At 32.9% G+C, this 18,986-nt stretch overlaps 1 protein-coding gene across 1 annotated transcript in view; it reads right to left on the reverse strand.

The window, feature by feature from the left end:
- The window catches only part of LOC146440499 (elongator complex protein 3-like), a gene marked incomplete at its 5' end in the record, with an annotated part of 35,086 nt that extends 27,100 nt beyond the window's left edge, over positions 1-7,986 (reverse strand). Inside the window, 2 exons of the mRNA XM_085057192.1 lie at positions 4,481-4,607; positions 7,631-7,986. Of these exons, the coding sequence (XP_084913318.1) occupies positions 4,481-4,607; positions 7,631-7,986 (483 nt within the window). The remainder of the gene's footprint in view (positions 1-4,480; positions 4,608-7,630) is intronic.
- Between the last annotated feature and the right edge of the window lie 11,000 nt (positions 7,987-18,986).

The following is an 18,986-nucleotide window of genomic DNA, read 5'->3' on the forward strand; positions in this document are numbered from 1 at the left end:
TGATCCCGAAATTCCTCCTCCAATCCCAGCAGATTCCCAAAATTCCTCAAATCCACATTTTAAATGGAATTTTTCCAGGTGGATCATTCAACAGGAACGTTTTCTGTGCTTTTTACCCCAAAAAATCCCCAAAAATCCTTTTCCAGCTCTCCTAGAGAAACTCAGGAAAAAATCCCCAAAAATCCCAAAAATTCCCAAAAATCCTTCTCCAGCTCTCCTGCAGAAACTCAGGAAAAAAATCCCAAAAATTCCCAAAAAATCCCAAAATCCTTCTCCAGCTCTCCTGCAGACAGTCAGGAAAAAAATCCCCAAAAATCCCAAAAAATCCCAAAATTCTTTTCCAGCTCTCCTGCAGAAACTCAGGGAAAAATCCCAAAAATTCCCAAAAAATCCCAAAAAATTCCCAAAAAATCCCCCAAAAAATCCCAAAAATCCTTCTCCAGCTCTCCTGGAGAAACTCAGGAAAAAATCCCCAAAAATCCCAAAAAATCCCAAAAATCCTTCTGCAGCTCTCCCAGAGAAACTCAGGAAAAAAATCCCAAAAATTCCCCAAAAATTCCCCGAAAATCCCAAAAATCCTTCTCCAGCTCTCCTGCAGAAACTCAGGAAAAAAATCCCAAAAAATCCCAAAAAAATCCCAAAAATTCCCAAAAATCCTTCTGCAGCTCTCCCGGAGAAACTCAGGAAAAAATCCCAAAAATTCCCCAAAAATCCCAAAAATCCCCAAAATCCTTCTCCAGCTCTCCTGGAGAAACTCAGGAAAAAATCCCCAAAATTTCCCAAAAATTCCCAAAAATTCCCCAAATCCTTTTCCAGCTCTCCTGCAGAAACTTGGGAAAAAAATCCCAAAAATTCCCCAAAAATCCACAAAATCCTTTTCCAGCTCTCCTGCAGAAACTCAGGAAAAAATCCCCAAAATCCCCAAAAATCCCAAAAATTCTTGGGAATTTCCTTCTTCAGCTCTCCTGCAGAAACTCAGGAAAAAAATCCCAAAAATTTCCCAAAAAATCCCAAAAATTCCCAAAAAATCCCCAAAATCCTTCTTCAGCTCTCTTGGAGAAACTCAGGAAAAAAATCCCCAAAATTTCCCAAAAAATCCCCAAAAATCCCAAAAATCCCCAAAAATCCTTTTCCAGCTCTCCTGCAGAAACTCAGGGAAAAAATCCCCAAAAATCCCAAAAAATCCCAAAAATCCTTCTCCTGCAGAAACTCAGAAAAAAATCCCACAAAATCCCAAAAAAATCCCAAAAAATCTCCAAAAATCCCAAAAAATCCCCAAAATCCTTCTTCAGCTCTCTTGGAGAAACTCAGGAAAAAATCCCAAAAAATCCCCAAAAATCCCCAAAAATCCTTCTCCAGCTCTCCTGCAGAAACTCAGGAAAAAAATCCCAAAAATTTCCCAAAACCTGATTTTTCTCCCTCCCTTGGATTTCTCTCTCTCTCTTCCCCAGCTGCCTCAGACACTAAATTTATCCCATTTTTCTGGGAAATTCGCTTATTTTGCAATTCCTTCCCCAAAAAAAATCCCATTTTGACTCAGAGATGACTAAGGAAAGTAATTTTCCTGCTGAACTCATCCGGTAATTGGATTTATTTTGGGAACTCAGAAGTGGTTTGGATGAAAAGGAAATAAAAAAATCTCATTTATTTCGGTGTTTATTCCCATTTTACATCCTTTTTAAAAATGTTTTTAATTGTTATTAATTTTATAAATTAAAATTTTATATCTGAATTAATTATTATTATACCTGTTATATATAAAATAATATATAATTATAACAATATATAAATAATATTTATAAAATAATATATAATTATAATAATATGTAATATATAACATGTATAATATGTAAAATTATATATAATATTCACAATCACATATAATATATTAATATATAGAAATTAATTAGTATTAATTTTAATTTTATCCTCGTAATTTGAATTATTAATTTCTTCCTTCTAATAAAAATTATTGATTTATTATTAATTTATTAATGGACACTTAATATTTACTCATCAATTTTTTTATCCTCCTAATTTAAATTATTATTAATTTCATCCTCATAATAAAAAAACAATTATTTATTATTAATTAATAAATGGACACTTAGCATTTAATAATGGATTTTTTTTATCCTCATAATTTGAATTATTATTAATTTAATCCTCATAATATTAATTAATTAATCATTATTAATTAATAAATGGACACTCAGCATTTCCTCCTGGATTTCCTCAAGGGAAAAAAACAATTTAAAAAAATTAATTTTTTTCCCCATTTTCCAGCCATTATTCCTATTTTTCCACCACAAAATATTCTTTATTTTTTCCCATTTTCCACCACAAAATACTCATTTTTCCCATTTCCCAGCCATTATTCCTTTTTTTCTACCACAAAATATTCATTATTTCCATTTTCCAGCCACAAAATACTCATTTTCTCTCATTTTCCAGCCACAAAACATTCATTATTTCCATTTTCCAGCCATTTTTCCCATTTTCCAGCCACAAAATATCAATTTTTTCCCATTTTTCAGCCACTAAATATTCATTATTTCTATTTTCCAGCTATTTTTTCCAATTTTCCAGCCACAAAATACTCATTTTTCCCATTTTCCAGCCATTATTCCCATTTTCCAGCCACAAAATATTCATTTTTTCCCATTTTCCAGACACCAAATATATTTTTTCCCATTTTCCAGCCTCTAAATATTAATTTTTTCTCATTTTCCAGCCACAAAATATTCATTTTTCCCATTTTCCAGCCATTTTTCCCATTTTCCAACCACAAAATATTAATTCTTTCCCATTTTCCAGCCACAAAATACTCATTTTTTCCTATTTTCAAGCCTCAAAATACTAATTTTTCCTATTTTCCAGCCACTAAATATTCATTTTTCCCATTTTCCAGCCACAAAATGTGACAAAATATTAATTTGTCCTATTTTCCAGCCACTATTCCTATTTTCCAGCCACTAAATATTCATTTTTTCCCATTTCCTAGCCACTAAATATTTATTTTTTCCATTTTCCAGCCACTAAATATTCATTATTTCAATTTTCCAGCCACTTTTCCCATTTTTCCACCACAAAATATTAATGATTCCTATTTTCCAGCCACTAAATATTAATTTTTTCCCATTTTCCAGCCACAAAATACTCATTTTTCCCATTTTCTAGCTACTAAATATTTATTTTTCCCATTTCCCAGCTACTAGATATTCATTATTTTCATTCTCCAGCCATTTTTCCCATTTTCTAGCCACAAAATAATAATTTTTCCCATTTTCCAGCCACTAAATACTCATTTTTTCCTATTTTCCAGCCACTAAATATACGTTTTTCCCATTTTCCAGCCATTATTCCCATTTTCCAGCCACTAAATATTAATTTTTCTTATTTTCCAGCCACAAAATACTCATTTTTCCAATTTTCCAGCCACAAAATATTCATTTTTTCCTATTTTCCAGACACCAAATTTATTTTTTCCCATTTTCCAGACATTTTTTCCCATTTTCCACCACAAAATATTCATTTTTTCCCATTTCCAGCCACAAAATACTAATTTTTTCCCATTTTCCAGCCACTGAATATTTATATTTTCCTATTTTCCAGCCACAAAATATTAATTTTTCCCATTTTCCACCTATTTTTTTCCAATTTTCCAGCCATTTTTAAGGAATATTCACATAAAATTCCACGTGGAAAAGCTGGAAAAAAGCAGAAATTCCATGTTTTTTATGGAATTTTTCGGGAACATTCACATAAAATTCCACATGGAAAAGCTGGAAAAAAGTGGAATTTTGGGGTTTTTTTTTCACTTTTTATGGAATATTCACACAAAATTCCACATGGAAAAGGTTGGAAAAATGTGGAATTTTGGAGGTTTTTGGGATGGAATTTTTACGGAGAAAAGTGGAATTTTTGGGTTTTTTTAAAAAAATTTTTATGGAATATTCATATAAAATTCCACACGGAAAAGCTGGAAAAAAGCCGAAATTCCCGTTTTTTCGCAGGAATTTCGCCGGAATCCTTTCTTTATGGAATAATTCATTATTTTTATTTTTAATTACTCACATAGAACTGATTTTTAAATAATTTAACCTCGAGAAAACAAACGAGGAAAAAAATGGGAAATTTCACGTGGAAAAGCTGGAAAAAAGTGGAATTTTGGGGTTTTTTAATGGAATTTTTACAAAACATTAGCATAAAATTCCATGCGGAAAAGGTTGGAAAAAAGTGGAATTTTGGGGTTTCTTATAATTTTTCTGGAAAAAAGTGGAATTTTTGTGGTTTTTTTTCAATTTTTATGGAAGAAAGTAGAATTTTTGTGGGTTTTTTTCTCAATTTTTACAGAATATTCACACAAAATTCCACGCGGAAAAACCGGAAAAAAGCCAAAATTCCCGTTTTTTCGCGGGAATTTCACGGGAATCCTTTCCTTATGGAATAATTGATTATTTTTATTTGAATTACTCACGTAGAACTGCTCGAGGTCTCTCTCCAGCCCCACGTTGGGCAGGTCTGGCATCATGTGGGCGACGACCTTGAACCCCGAGTCCTTGGCCAGGCGGAACGACTCGCACACCGCCTTCACCGTGTGACCCCTGGGAGGGAAAATGGGGGAAAAAACGGGAAAATCGGGATTAATCGGGAGAGTTCTGAGGGGTTGGGAATGGCTGGAGGGGAAATCTGTTTGAGGAAATGTTAAAAATTGGGAATTTCATGGGGAAAGAGATACTGAAAATGGTTTGAGGAAATGTTAAAAATTGGGAATTTCATGGAAAAAAGTCAGTGGGAAGAGAAGAAAAAGGGTTGGGAAATCAGGAAAAATGGGAAAATTTGGATTATCCTATGGGGAGTTGGGGTTGGGAATGGCTGGAGGTGAAATGGAATGGAAAGTGGTCATTAAAGGGTTAAAAATTGGGAATTTCATGGAAAAAGAGTAACTGGGAAGGGAGGAAAAAAGGAGTTGGAAATGACAGAAAAATGGGAACATTTGGATTGGAAAATCGGGAAAAATGGGAAAATTTGGATTATTGCATGGGGAGTTGGGTTGGGAATGGCTGGAGGGGAAATGGAATGGAAAGTGGTTGTTAAAGGGTTAAAAATTGGGAATTTCATGGGAAAATGGAATGGGAATGGATTGAGAAAATGTTAAATATTGGGAATTTCATGGAGAAAGAGACTGAAAATGGTTTGAGGAAATGTTAAAAATTGGAAATTTCATGGAAAATGAGACGTTGGGAAGAGGGAAAAAAGGGTTGGAACGACTCGCACACCGCCTTCACCGTGTGACCCCTGAGAAAGGGAAAATGGGGCAAAAAACGGGAAAATCGGGAAAATCGGGATTAATTGGGAGAGTTCGGTGGGGTTGGGAATGGCTGGAGGGGAAATCGGTTTGAGAAAATGTTAAAAATTGGGAATTTCATAGAGAAAGAGATACTGAAAATGGTTTGAGGAAATGTTAAAAATTGGGAATTTCATGGGAAAAAGTCAATGGGAAGAGAAGAAAAAGGGTTGGGAAAGCTGGAAAAATGGGAAAATTGGGATTATCCTACGTGGAGTTGGGTTTGGGAATGGCTGGAGGGGAAATGGAAGGGAAAGTGGTTGTTAAAGGGTTAAAAATTGGGAATTTCATGGGAAAAGAGTCACTGGGAGGAGAGGAAACAAGGGTTGGAAAATCAGGAAAATCAGGATTTGGAAAATTGGAAAAACTGGGAAAATTGGGATTATCCTATGGGGAGTTGGGGTTGGGAATGGCTGGAGGTGAAATGGAATGGAAAGTGGTTGTTAAAGGGTTAAAAATGGGGAATTTCATGGGAAAACGGAATGGGAATGGTTTGTAAAATGTTAAAAATTGGGAATTTCATGGGAAAATGCAATGAAATCGGTTTGAGAAAATGTTAAAAATTGGGAATTTCATGGAAAAGAGACATTGGGAAGAGGGCAAAAAGGGTTGGAACGACTCGCACACCGCCTTCACCGTGTGACCCCTGGGGAAGGGAAATGGGGCAAAAAACGGGAAAATTGGGATTATCATATGGGGAGTTGGGGTTGGGAATGAATTTCATGCAGAATCATCCGGAATCCCACGAAATCCCATGAAATCCCATGAAATCCCCCAGAATTCCCAGGATTTGAATCCCGTACCGGTTGGTGTCCCTGGCCATGTCCTCGCAGACACTCATCATCCAGAATCATCCGGAATCACCCGGAATTCCACAAAATCCCAAAAAATCCCACAAAATCCCACAAAATTCCCCCAAAACTCCACAAAATCCCCCAAAATCCCCCAAAATCCCCTGGATTTGAATCCCGTACCGGTTGGTGTCCCTGGCCATGTCCTCGCAGACACTCATCATCCAGAATCATCCGGAATCATCCCAAATCCCACAGAATCCCCCAGAATCCCCCAAAACTCCACAAAATCCCCCGAAACCCCCCGATTTGAATCCCGTACCGGTTGGTGTCCCTGGCCACGTCCTCGTAGACGCTCATCATCCAGAATCATCCAGAATCACCCAGAATCTCCAAGAATCCCCCAGAATCCCCCAAAATTCCACAGAATCTCCCAAAATCCCCCAAAATCCCCCAAAATCCCCCAAAATTCCCCGAATCCCTCACCAGTTGGTGTCCCTGGCCATGTCCTCGTAGACACTCATCATCCAGAATAATCCGGAATCACCCGGAATTCCACAAAATCCCCAAGAATCCCCCAGAATCCCACAAAATCCCCCAAAATCTCACAAAATCCCAAAAAAATCCTCTAGAATTCCCCCAGAATTCCCAGAATCCCATACCGGTTGGTGTCCCTGGCCACGTCCTCGTCGACGCTCATCATCCGGAATCACCCGGATTTCCACAAAATTCCCCAAAATCCCACAAAAATCCCCCAAAATCCTACAAAATCCCCCAAAATCCCCCGAAACCCCCCGATTTGAAGTCCGTACCGGTTGGTGTCCCTGGCCACGTCCTCGTAGACGCTCATCACCCGGAATCACCTGGAATTCCCCAAAATCTCCCAAAAATCCCCCAAAAATCCCCCAAAAATCCCCCAAATTCCCCAAAATCCCACAGAATCCCCCAAAATTCCCCCAAAACTCCACAAAATCCCACAAAATCCCCCGAATCCCGTACCGGTTGGTGTCCCTGGCCACGTCCTCGTAGACGCTCATCATCCAGAATCATCCGGAATCCCACAAAATTCCTCAAAATCCCACAAAATCCCACAAAGCTCCACAAAATCCCCCAAAATCCTACAAAATCCCCCAAAACTCCGCAAAACCCCCCAAACCCCATACCGGTTGGTGTCCCTGGCCACGTCCAGATGACCCATGGAATCATCCGGAATCCCCCCAAATCCCCCAGAATCCCACAAAATCCCCCAAATTCCCCAAAATTCCCCAAAATTCCACAAAATCCCCCCAAAATTCCCCGAATCCTGTACCGGTTGGTGTCCCTGGCCACGTCCTTGTCGACGCTCATCATCCAGAATCACTCAGAATTCCCCAAAATCCCAAGAATCCCCCAAAAATCCCACAAAAATCCCCCAAATTCCCCCAAAACTCCACAAAATCCCCCAAAATCCTACAAAATCCCCCAAAACCCCCCGATTTGAAGCCCGTACCGGTTGGTGTCCCTGGCCACGTCCTCGTAGACACTCTGCACGCCGATCTCGAGGCGCGTGCAGCCGTAGCTCAGCATGGAGCTCAGGTGCTGCTTCAGGCAGTAGTCGGGTCTGGTCTCGATGGTGAGCCCCACGCACTTGGTGCGGCTGCGCTCCGAATATCTGGGAAAAAAATCGGAGTTTGGGGTAAATTTGGGGGTTTTGGTTATGAGGTTTGGGTCTGGAGGTGATCCCAATGCACTTGGTATGGCTGAGCTCTGAGTAGCTGCAAAAAAATCACATTTTTGGTGAAATTTGGGGGTTTTGGTTGTGATCCCAACGCACTTGGTGCGGCTGCGCTCTGAGAATCTGGGGAAAAATCAGAGTTTGGGGTGAATTTGGAGGTTTTGGTTATCAGGTTTGGGTTTTGAGGTGATCCCAATGCACTTGGTGTGGCTGCGCTCTGAGTAGCTGCAAAAAAATCACATTTTTGGGTACATTTGGGGGTTTTGGTTATCAGGTTTGGGTTTGGGGATGTTGGGGAAAAATTCACATTTTTGGGTAAATTTGGGGGTTTTGGTTGTGATCCCAACGCACTTGGTGCGGCTGTGCTCTGAGAATCTGGGGAAAAAATCACATTTTTGGTCAAATTTCAAAGTTTTGGTTATGAGCTTTAGGTTTTGAGATGTTGGAGTTAATTCATGGTGATCCCAACACACTTGGTGTGGCTGCGCTCCGAATATCTGGGGGAAAATCAGATTTTTGGTCAAATTTGGGGGTTTTGGTTATCAGGTTTGGGTCTGGAGGTGATGCCAATGCACTTGGTGTGGCTGAGCTCCAAGAATCTGAGAAAAAATCATATTTTTGGGCAAATTTACAAGTTTTGGTCATGATCCCGACACACTTGGTGAGGCTGCGCTCCGAGAATCTGGGGAAAAATCACATTTTTGGTCAAATTTACAAGTTTTGGTTATCAGGTTTGAGTTTGGAGGTGTTGCAGTTAACTCATGGTGCTCCCAACGCACTTGGTGCGGCTGCGCTCCGAATATCTGGGGAAAAATCACATTTTTGGTCAAATTTCTGAGTTTTATTTAAAAGATTTGAGTTTTGAGATGTTGGAGTTAACTCATGGTGATCCCAAACCATTTGGTGCGGCTGAGCTCCGAGAATCTGGGGAAAAAATCAGAGTTTTGGGTAAATTTACAAGTTTTGGTTATCAGGTTTGAGTTTGGAGGTGATCCCAAGGCACTTGGTGCGGCTGCGCTCCGAGAATCTGCAAAAAATCAGAGTTTGGGGTGAATTTGGGGGTTCTGGTTGTCAGGTTTGAGTTTTGGTTATCAGGTTTGGGTTTGGAGGTGATCCTAACGCACTTGGTGCGGCTGCGCTCCGAATATCTGGGGAAAAAAATCAGAGTTTGGGGTGAATTTACAGGTTTTGGTTGTGATCCCAAAGCACTTGGTGTGGCTGCGCTCCGAGAATCTGGGGAAAAAATCAGAGTTTGGGGTGAATTTGGGGGTTTTGGTTGTCAGGTTTGAGTTTGGAGGTGATTCCATGGCAGTTGGTGTGGCTGAGCTCTGAGAATCTGTGAAAAAAATCAGATTTTTGGCTAAATTTTGGGGTTTTGGTTATCAGGTTTGGGTTTCGAGGTGTTGGGAAAAATCAGATTTTTGGGTGAATTTGGGGGTTTTGGTTGTGAGTTTTGGGTTTGGAGGTGTTGGGAAAAATCACATTTTTGGTCAAATTTGGGGGTTTTGGTTATCAGGTTTGGGTTTGGAGGTTGTTGGAGTTAACTCAGGATGATCCCAACCCACTTGTGGTTTTTCCATCCTAAAGTCACTTTTCTTTGTCATTTTATTTTATTTTATTTTTATTTTATTTCGTTTTATTTAATTTTATTATTTTATTTTACTTTGTTTCATTTTATTTTATTTTATTTTATTTATTTTATTTTATTTTATTTCATTTCATTTCATTTTATTTCATTTTACTTTATTTCTCTCCCTTCTATTTTTTCCCCTTTCCTCCCCTCTAGGTCATTCTCATCATTAATGGGATTATTTTATTTTATTTTATTTTATTTTATTTTATTTTATTTTATTTGACTTTATTTCCCTTTTCCTCCCCTCTAGGTCATTCTCATCATTAATGGGATTTTTTAATTTTATTTTTTATTTTATTATTTTATTTTATTTTATTTTATTTTGATCTCCCTTCTAATTTTTCCTATGTTATTTTATTTTATTTTATTTTATTTTATTTTATTTTATTTTATTATTTTATTTTTTATTTCTCTCCTTCTATGTTTTCCTTTTCCTCCCCTCTAGGTCATTCTCATCATTAATGGGATTTTTTTATTTTATTTTATTTTATTTTATATTTTATTTTATATTTATTTTGATCTCCCCTAATTTTTCCTATTTTATTTTATTTTATTTTATTTTATTTTATTTTATTTTATTTTTTATTTCTCTCCCATCTATTTTTCCCTTTTCCTCCCCTCTAGGTCACTCTCATCATTAATGGGATTTTTTTATTTTATTTCATATTTTATTTTACATTTTATTTTATTTTATTTTATTATCTCCCTTCTAATTTTTCCTATTTGATTTGATTTTATTTTTTATTTCTCTCCCATCTATTTTTCCCTTTTCCTCCCCTCTAGGTCACTCTCATCATTAATGGGATTTTTTAATTTTATTTTTTATTTTATTTTATTTTATTTTATTATTTTATTTTATTTTATTTTATTTTATTTTATTTTATTTTATTTTATTTTATTATCTCCCTTCTAATTTTTCCTATCTTATTTTATTTTATTTTATTTTATTTTATTTTATTTTATATTTTATTTTATTTTATTTTATTTTATTTTATTTTTTATTTCTCTCCCATCTATTTTTCCCTTTTCCTCCCCTCTAGGTCATTCTCATCATTAATGGGATTTTTTAATTTTATTTTTTATTTTATTATTTTATTTTATTTTATTTTATTTTATTTTATTTTATTTTATTTTATTTTATTATTTTATTTTTTATTTCTCTCCCATCTATTTTTCCCTTTTCCTCCCCTCTAGGTCACTCTCATCATTAATGGGATTTTTTTATTTTTCCACCCAAAACTCATTTTTCTTTGTTAAAAACCAAAAGGGCAAAGAAGGAGAAAGAAAAAAAAAAGAGAAAAAAAAGGAGAAAAAAAGGAGTAAAAAATGACAAAGATGAATTTTGCTTTCGTGGATTTTTCCCTCTGCTGGTTTTTTTGGGAATTGATGAATCCCAAAGGGAATTTTTATGGATTTTTCCATCTCCTGGATGGTTGGGATAAAAATCTTGTTAATGAGGAGAGTGACCTAGAGGGGAGGAAAAGGGAAATAAATAAAATAAAATAAAATAAAATAAAATAAAATAACACAAAATAACATATAAAATAAAATAAAATAAATAAAATAAATAAAATAAAATAATCTTGTTAATGATGAGAGTGACCTAGAGGGAGGAAAAGGGAAATAAATAAAATAAAATAAAATAAAATAAAATAACATAATAAATAAAATAAAATAAATAAAATAAAATAAAATAAAATAAAAAACACAAAATAACATAAAATAAAATAACATAAAATAAAATAAAATAAAATAAAATAAAATAAAATAACATAATATAAAATAAAATAAATAAAATAATCTTGTTAATGATGAGAATGACCTAGAGGGGAGGAAAAGGGAAATAAATAAAATAAAATAAAATAAAATAAAATAAAATAACATAAAATAAAATAGGAAAAATATAAGGGAGATAAATAAAGTAAAATAAAATAAGATAAAATGAAATAAAATAAAGTAAAATAAAGTAAAATAAAATAAAATAAAATAAAATGGAAAAAATATAAAAAAAATTAAAAAAAATGAGGAGATAAATAAAAATAAAATCAAATAAAATAATAATGTAAATATATAAATATGTAATATCAATAAATAATATGAATAATATAAATGAATATTTTATATAAACATAGAAATAAATATAAATTTCAATAGTTAAAATACATAATTAAAAGAAATAAAAATAGAAATAAAAATAAAATAAAAAATAAAATAAATAATTAAAAAATTAATAAAATAAATGAAATAAAATCAATTTAAAAAGAAAACAAGAAATAAAATAAATAAAAATAAATTAACAAAATCAATGAAATAGAATCAATTTTAAAAAGAAAATAAATAAATAAAATAAATAAAAATAAATTAGCAACATCAATGAAATAAAATCAATTAAAAAAGAAAATAAATAAATAAAATAAAAAAAAATTAACAAAATCAATGAAATAAAATCAATTAAAAAAGAAAACAAATAAATTAAATAAAAATAAATTAATAAAATCAATGAAATAAAATCAATTTTAAAGAAAACAAATAAATAAAATAAATAAAAATAAATTAATAAAATCAATGAAATAATATCAATTTAAAAGAAAATAAATAAAAAAATAAATAAAAATAAATAAAATAAAAATAAATTAATTAAATCAATGAAATAAAATCAATTAAAAAAGAAAATAAATAAATTAAATAAAAATAAATTAATAAAACCAATGAAATAAAATCAATTAAAAAAGAAAATAAATAAATTAAATAAAAATAAATTAATAAAACCAATGAAATAAAACCAATTTTAAAAGAAAACAAAGAAATAAAATTAATAAAAATAAATTAATAAAAATAAATTAATAAAATCAATGAAATAAAATCAATTAAAAAAGAAAACAAATAAATAAAAGAAATAAAAATAAATAAACCAAAAATAATTTAATAAAATCAATGAAATAAAATCAATTTTAAAACAGAAAACAAATAAATAATTTTTTTCAGAAGGCTCATTAATTAAAAAAACAAAGGAAACATTTCCAAGTTTTCACTTCACTGATCTGACAATTGTTTATCTCATCAGGAAAACAATTTAAATTCTGATTAATTAACAAACAAACAAACGACAAAAATCTCATTTCTCAGGAGGTGATTTGCAAGAATTAAAGGAGAAACTGGAGATGAAAAAAAGGGGAAAAAAATCAGGAGATAAATCAGGATAAAGAGGAGGAAAAAATTGGGTTATTTGAGAGGAAAATCAGGGGGGAAATTGTTCTTTTAATAGGAAAATCAGAGTGGAAATAGAGAAAAAAATGATTCCATCAGAGTCATTTCTTGGAGAAATCCAAATTATTGAATAATAAAGAAATAAGAGAAATAAGTAAAAGAAATCAAATAATTTTTGCATCATCCTCACCCCAATTTTTAGCTTTTCTCCCACTTTTTTGTGGCCTTTTTTCCCCAAAAAATCCCAATTTTTTGCATCATCCTCATCCCTATTTTTACCTTTTTTTCCCCAAAAAAATCCTAATTTCTGCATCATCCTCACTCCATTTTTTACCTTTTTTCCCCCCAAAAATTCCAAATTTCTGCATCATCCTCACCCCTATATTTACCTTTTTTCCCCCAAAAAAATCCAAATTTCTGCATCATCCTCACCCACATTTTTACCTTTTTTTCCCCAAAAAAATCCCAAGTTTTTCATCATCCTCACCCCTATTTTTACCTTTTCTCCTAGTTTTTCGTGGCCTTTTTTCCCCAAAAAATTCAAATTTTTTGCATCATCCTCACCCCTATTTTTACCTTTTTTCCCCCAAAAAAATCCAAATTTCTGCATAATCCTCACCCCTATTTTTACCTTTTTTCCCCCCAAAAAATCCCAATTTTTACATCATCCTCACCCACGTTTTTAGCTTTTTTTCCCAGTTTTTCCCACTTTTTTCCCCCAAAAAAATCCAAATTTCTGCATCATCCTCACCCCTATTTTTAGCTTTTTTCCCAGTTTTTTGTGGCCTTTTTTCCCCAAAAAAATCCCAATTTTTGCATCATCCTCACCCCTATTTTTACCTTTTTTCCCCAAAAAATCCCAATTTCTGCATCATCCTCACCCCAATTTTTACCTTTTTTTCCCACTTTTTCATGGCCTTTTTTCCCCCAAAAAATCCCAATTTTTGCATCATCCTCACCCCTATTTTTACCTTTTTTTCCCCAAAAAAAATTCAAATTTTTTGCATCATCCTCACCCCTATTTTTACCTTTTTTTCCCACTTTTTCGTGGCCTTTTTTCCCCAAAAAATCCCAATTTCTGCATCATCCTCACCTCTATTTTTAACTTTTTTACCCCAAAAATCCCAATTTTTGCATCATCCTCACCCCAATTTTTAGCTTTTTTTCCCCAAAAAAATCCCAAGTTTTTCATCATCCTCACCCCAATTTTTACCTTTTTTTCCCACTTTTTCATGGCCTTTTTTCCCCAAAAAATCAGAATTTCTGCATCATCCTCACCCCAATTTTTAACTTTTTTCCCCCCAAAAAATCCCAATTTTTACGTCATCCTCACCCCAATTTTTACCTTTTTTCCCCAAAAAAAATCCCAATTTTTGCATCATCCTCATCCCTATTTTTACCTTTTTTTCCCCCCAAAAAATCCCAATTTTTGCATCATCCTCACCCCAATTTTTAGCTTTTTTCCCAGTTTTTTGTGGCCTTTTTTCCCCAAAAAAATCCAAATTTTTTGCATCATCCTCATCCCTATTTTTACCTTTTTTTCCCCCAAAAAATCCGAATTTCTGCATCATCCTCACCCCTATTTTTACCTTTTTTCCCCCCAAAAAATCCCAATTTTTACATCATCCTCACCCACGTTTTTAGCTTTTTTTCCCAGTTTTTCCCACTTTTTTCCCCCCAAAAAATCCAAATTTCTGCATCATCCTCACCCCTATTTTTACCTTTTTTTCCCCCAAAAAATCCAAATTTCTGCATCATCCTCACCCCAATTTTTACCTTTTTTCCCCCCAAAAATTCCAAATTTCTGCATCATCCTCACCCCTATATTTACCTTTTTTTCCCCCAAAAAAATCCAAATTTCTGCATCATCCTCACTCCATTTTTACCTTTTTTTCCCCCAAAAATCCGAATTTTTGCATCATCCTCACCCCAATTTTTACCTTTTTTTCCCCCAAAAAATCCAAATTTCTGCATCATCCTCACCCACATTTTTAGCTTTTTTCCCAGTTTTCCCACTTTTTCCCCAAAAATCCCAATTTTTGCATCATCCTCACCCCTATTTTTACCTTTTTTTTCCCCCCAAAAATCCCAATTTTTACATCATCCTCACCCCTATTTTTACCTTTTTTTCCCCCAAAAAATCCCAATTTCTGCATCATCTTCACCCCAATTTTTAGCTTTTTTCCAAAAAAAATCCAAATTTCTGCATCATCCTCATCCCTATTTTTACCTTTTTTCCCCAAAAAATCCCAATTTCTGCATCATCCTCACCCCAATTTTTACCTTTTTTTCCAAAAAAAAATCCCAATTTTTACATCATCCTCACCCACATTTTTACCTTTTTTTCCCCAAAAAATCCGAATTTTTGCATCATCTTCATCCCTATTTTTACCTTTTTTTTCCCCCCAAAAAATCCAAATTTCTGCATCATCCTCATCCCTATTTTTACCTTTTTTCCTAGTTTTTTGTGGCCTTTTTTCCCCAAAAAAACCTTCCAAAAAAATCAAAATTTCTGCATCATCCTCACCCCTATTTTTACCTTTTTTCCCCAAAAAAATCCAAATTTTTGCATCATCCTCACCCACATTTTTAGCTTTTTTTCCCAGTTTTTTGTGGCCTTTTTTCCCCCAAAAAATTCAAATTTTTTGTATCATCCTCATCCCTATTTTTAGCCTTTTCCCCCCAAAAATCCCAATTTTTGCATCATCCTCACCCCTATTTTTACCTTTTTTTCCCACTTTTCCCCCCAAAACTCCTGATTTTTGTCACTTCAACCCCAAAATTTATCTGATTTAGCAGAGAAATGTGGATTTATTTCTATTTTCCCAGCTCTGGATGGATTTATAGCTGCTGCCAACCCTGAAAAATTGATTTAATTTCAATTTTAAACAGAAACCCAGAGGGGAAAAAACAACAAAAATCTCATTAAAAACCATTTGGAGCTCAACAGCTTATTATTTTATTATTATTTTAATTTTTATTATATTATAATTAATTCTATTTGAATTTTAAGAAGATTTCTTATGGTTTTAATTATATTATAATTAATTCTATTTTTAATTTTAAGAATATTTTTATTATTTGAATTATAATTAATTCTATTTTTAATTTTAAGAATATTTCTTATGGTTTTAATTATATTATAATTAATTCTATTTTTAATTTTAAGAATATTTCTTATGGTTTTAATTATATTATAATTAATTCTATTTTTAATTTTAAGAATATTTCTTATTATTTGAATTATTTTCTGCTTGGAAAATCCACAAAATGTTGTTTTTTTGGGATTTTTTTGGGATGTCAGATATCTCCCTGCTCTAAATAAATTCTCTAGAATAATTTATTTAATTCTTCTGGAATTCAATAATTATTTCACTTTTTTTCTGCCCAAACCTTGGAAGATCAGGAATTTGAATTATTTGGGAAAATTCGGAAAAATTCGGTGGAAAAAATCCCCAAAATTCACAAAAAATCCCAAAAAATCCACAAAAAATCCACAAAAATTCCCAAAAATCCTTCTCCAGCTCTCCAGGGGAAACTCAGGAAAAATTCCCAAAAATTCCAAAAAAATTCCCAAAAATTAAAAAAAAAATCCCAAAAATTCCCAAAAAATCCCCAAAAAATTCCCAAAAATCCCCAAAAAATCCCAAAAATCTTTCTCCAGCTCTCTTGGAGAAACTCAGGAAAAAATCCACAAAAAAATCCCAAAAAATCCCAAAAACTCCACAAAAAATCCCAAAAAATCCCCAAAATCCTTCTCCAGCTCTCCTGGAGAAACTCAGGAAAAAAATCGCAAAAATTTCCCAAAAAAATCCCAAAAGTCCTTCTCCAGCTCTCTTGGAGAAACTCAGGAAAAAATCCCAAAAATCCCCAAAAATTCCCTAAAAATCCCTAAAATTCCCAAAAATTCCCAAAAAATCCCAAAAATCCTTTTCCAGCTCTCTTGGAGAAACTCAGGAAAAATTCCCAAAAATTCCCAAAAAATCCAAAAAAATCCCAAAAGTCCTTCTCCAGTTCTCTGGGAGAAACTCAGGGAAAAAATCCCAAAAATTTCCCAAAAATCCTTCTCAAGCTCTCCCAGAGAAACTCAGGGGAAAATTCCCAAAAATTCCCAAAAAATCCCAAAAATCCACAAAATCCAAAAAAATCCCCAAAATCCTTCTCCAGCTCTCTTGGAGAAACTCAGGGAAAAAATCCCAAAAATTCCCAAAAATTCCCAAAAATCAAAAAAAATCCACAAAAAATCCCAAAAATCCCAAAAATCCTTCTCCAGCTCTCCTGGAGAAACTCAGGAAAAAAATTCCCAAAAAATCCCCAAAGAATCCCAAAAATCCCCAAAATCCTTCTCCAGCTCTCCTGCAGAAACTCAGGAAAAAAAAATGAGATGAATAAATCCAAAATAAATGAATAAATCCAAAATAAATCCAAAATCAACCCAAAATCAGGGAATATTCCATGGATAAACCCAAAATCAACCCAAAATCAGGGATATTCTGTGGATAAACCCCAAAATAAATCCAAAATAAAACCAAAATAAACCCAAAATCAACCCTAAATTGGGAATATTCTGTGGATAAACCCAAAATCCACCCAAAATCAACCCCAAAACTGAAGATATCCTGTGAATAAACTCAAAATAGATCCAAAATCAACCCAAAATCAACCCAAAATTGGGGATATTCCGTGGATAAACCCAAAATCAACCCAAAATCAACCCAAAATTGGGGATATTCCATGAATAAACCCCAAAATCAGGAATATTCTGAAAGCCCAAATTCCAATCATTCCAATTATTCTTCCAATTCTTATTCCAATTCTTATTCCAACTATTCTTCCAATTATTATTCCAATTATTCCAATTTTTATTCTAATTATTATTCCAATTTTTATTTCAATTCTTATTCCTATTATTCCAATTCTTATTCCAATTATTCTTCCAATTATTCCAATTTTTATTCCAATTACTATTCCAATTATTATTCCAATTATTATTCCAATTTTTATTCCAATTCTTCCAATTTTTATTCCAATTCTTATTCCAATTCTTCCAATTATTATTCCAATTTTTATTCCAATTATTATTCCAATTCTTCCAATTACTATTAAAATTATTCCCATAATTCCAATTTTTATTCCAATTCCTCTTCCAATTATTCCAATTATTATTCCAATTATTCCAATTTTTATTCCAATTCTTATTCCAATTATTATTCCAATTATTCCAATTCTTATTCCAATTCTTATTCCAATTATTCCAATTATCATTCCAATTCTTATTCCAATTATTCCAATTCTTATTCCAATTATTCCAATTTTTATTCCAATTCTTATTCCAATTCTTATTCCAATTATTCCAATTTTTATTCCAATTCTTATTCCAATTTTTATCCCAATCATTCCAATTATCATTCCAATTTTTATTCCAATTTTTATTCCAATTTTTCCAATTATTATCCCAATTATTACACTTCATTCCTTCCCTATCCCAACATTTTTTATCCTAAATTTTCTCTGTTTTTTTTCTCAGTTACTCCACTCAGGAGCAGTTTGGTTTCTGAGCTTTCAAACCCTCGAAAATCATTGAAAATAATTCCATTTCTTGACCAAAATCACACTTTTCCCACTTTGATAAAGTGAGAATTTCTCTGCCAGCTCAGAAACAAATGAGATTTATTTATAAATTTATTTTTTTTCATCCCCTGAGATATCAGAAAAATGAGAATTTTCCTCCCTCCTGCTGGGGGAATTGGGATTTAAAACCCACTGGGGGATTTCTGGTCGAATTTTGGGGGAAAAAATCCGAAAATATAATATTTTCTTCCATTTCCTGATGGTTTTATTGTGTTTTAACCCCCAGGAATGACTGTGATACCCAAAAAATCTGAAAAAATAACCCCAAAAAGAGCAGAATTAGCTCAGAGATTAATCCATTCTGAGATAAAAACCCGAAAATTCACTTTTTCTCTCTTATTTCATGATTTTCCCCCAATATTTGAACCCCAAAGAACCTAAAAAATCACTTTTTCTCTATTTTTTCACATTTTTCTCCCAATATCTGAACCCCAAAGAGCCTAAAAAATCACTTTTTCTCTCATTTTTCACATTTTTCCCCAAAATTTTAACCCCAAGGAACCTAAAAAATCAGTTTTTCACTCATTTTTCACCCCCAAAAACCCCAAAACCAAAAAACCAACCCATTTTCCCCCAAATATTTTAACCTCAAAGAACCTAAAAAATCAGTTTTTCTCTATTTTTTCACATTTTCACCCCAATATTTTAACCCCAAAGAAC

Source organism: Lichenostomus cassidix, chromosome 3, assembly GCF_008360975.1.
Source record: "Lichenostomus cassidix isolate B80296 chromosome 3, HeHo_3.0, whole genome shotgun sequence".
Lineage (NCBI taxonomy): Eukaryota > Metazoa > Chordata > Aves > Passeriformes > Meliphagidae > Lichenostomus > Lichenostomus cassidix.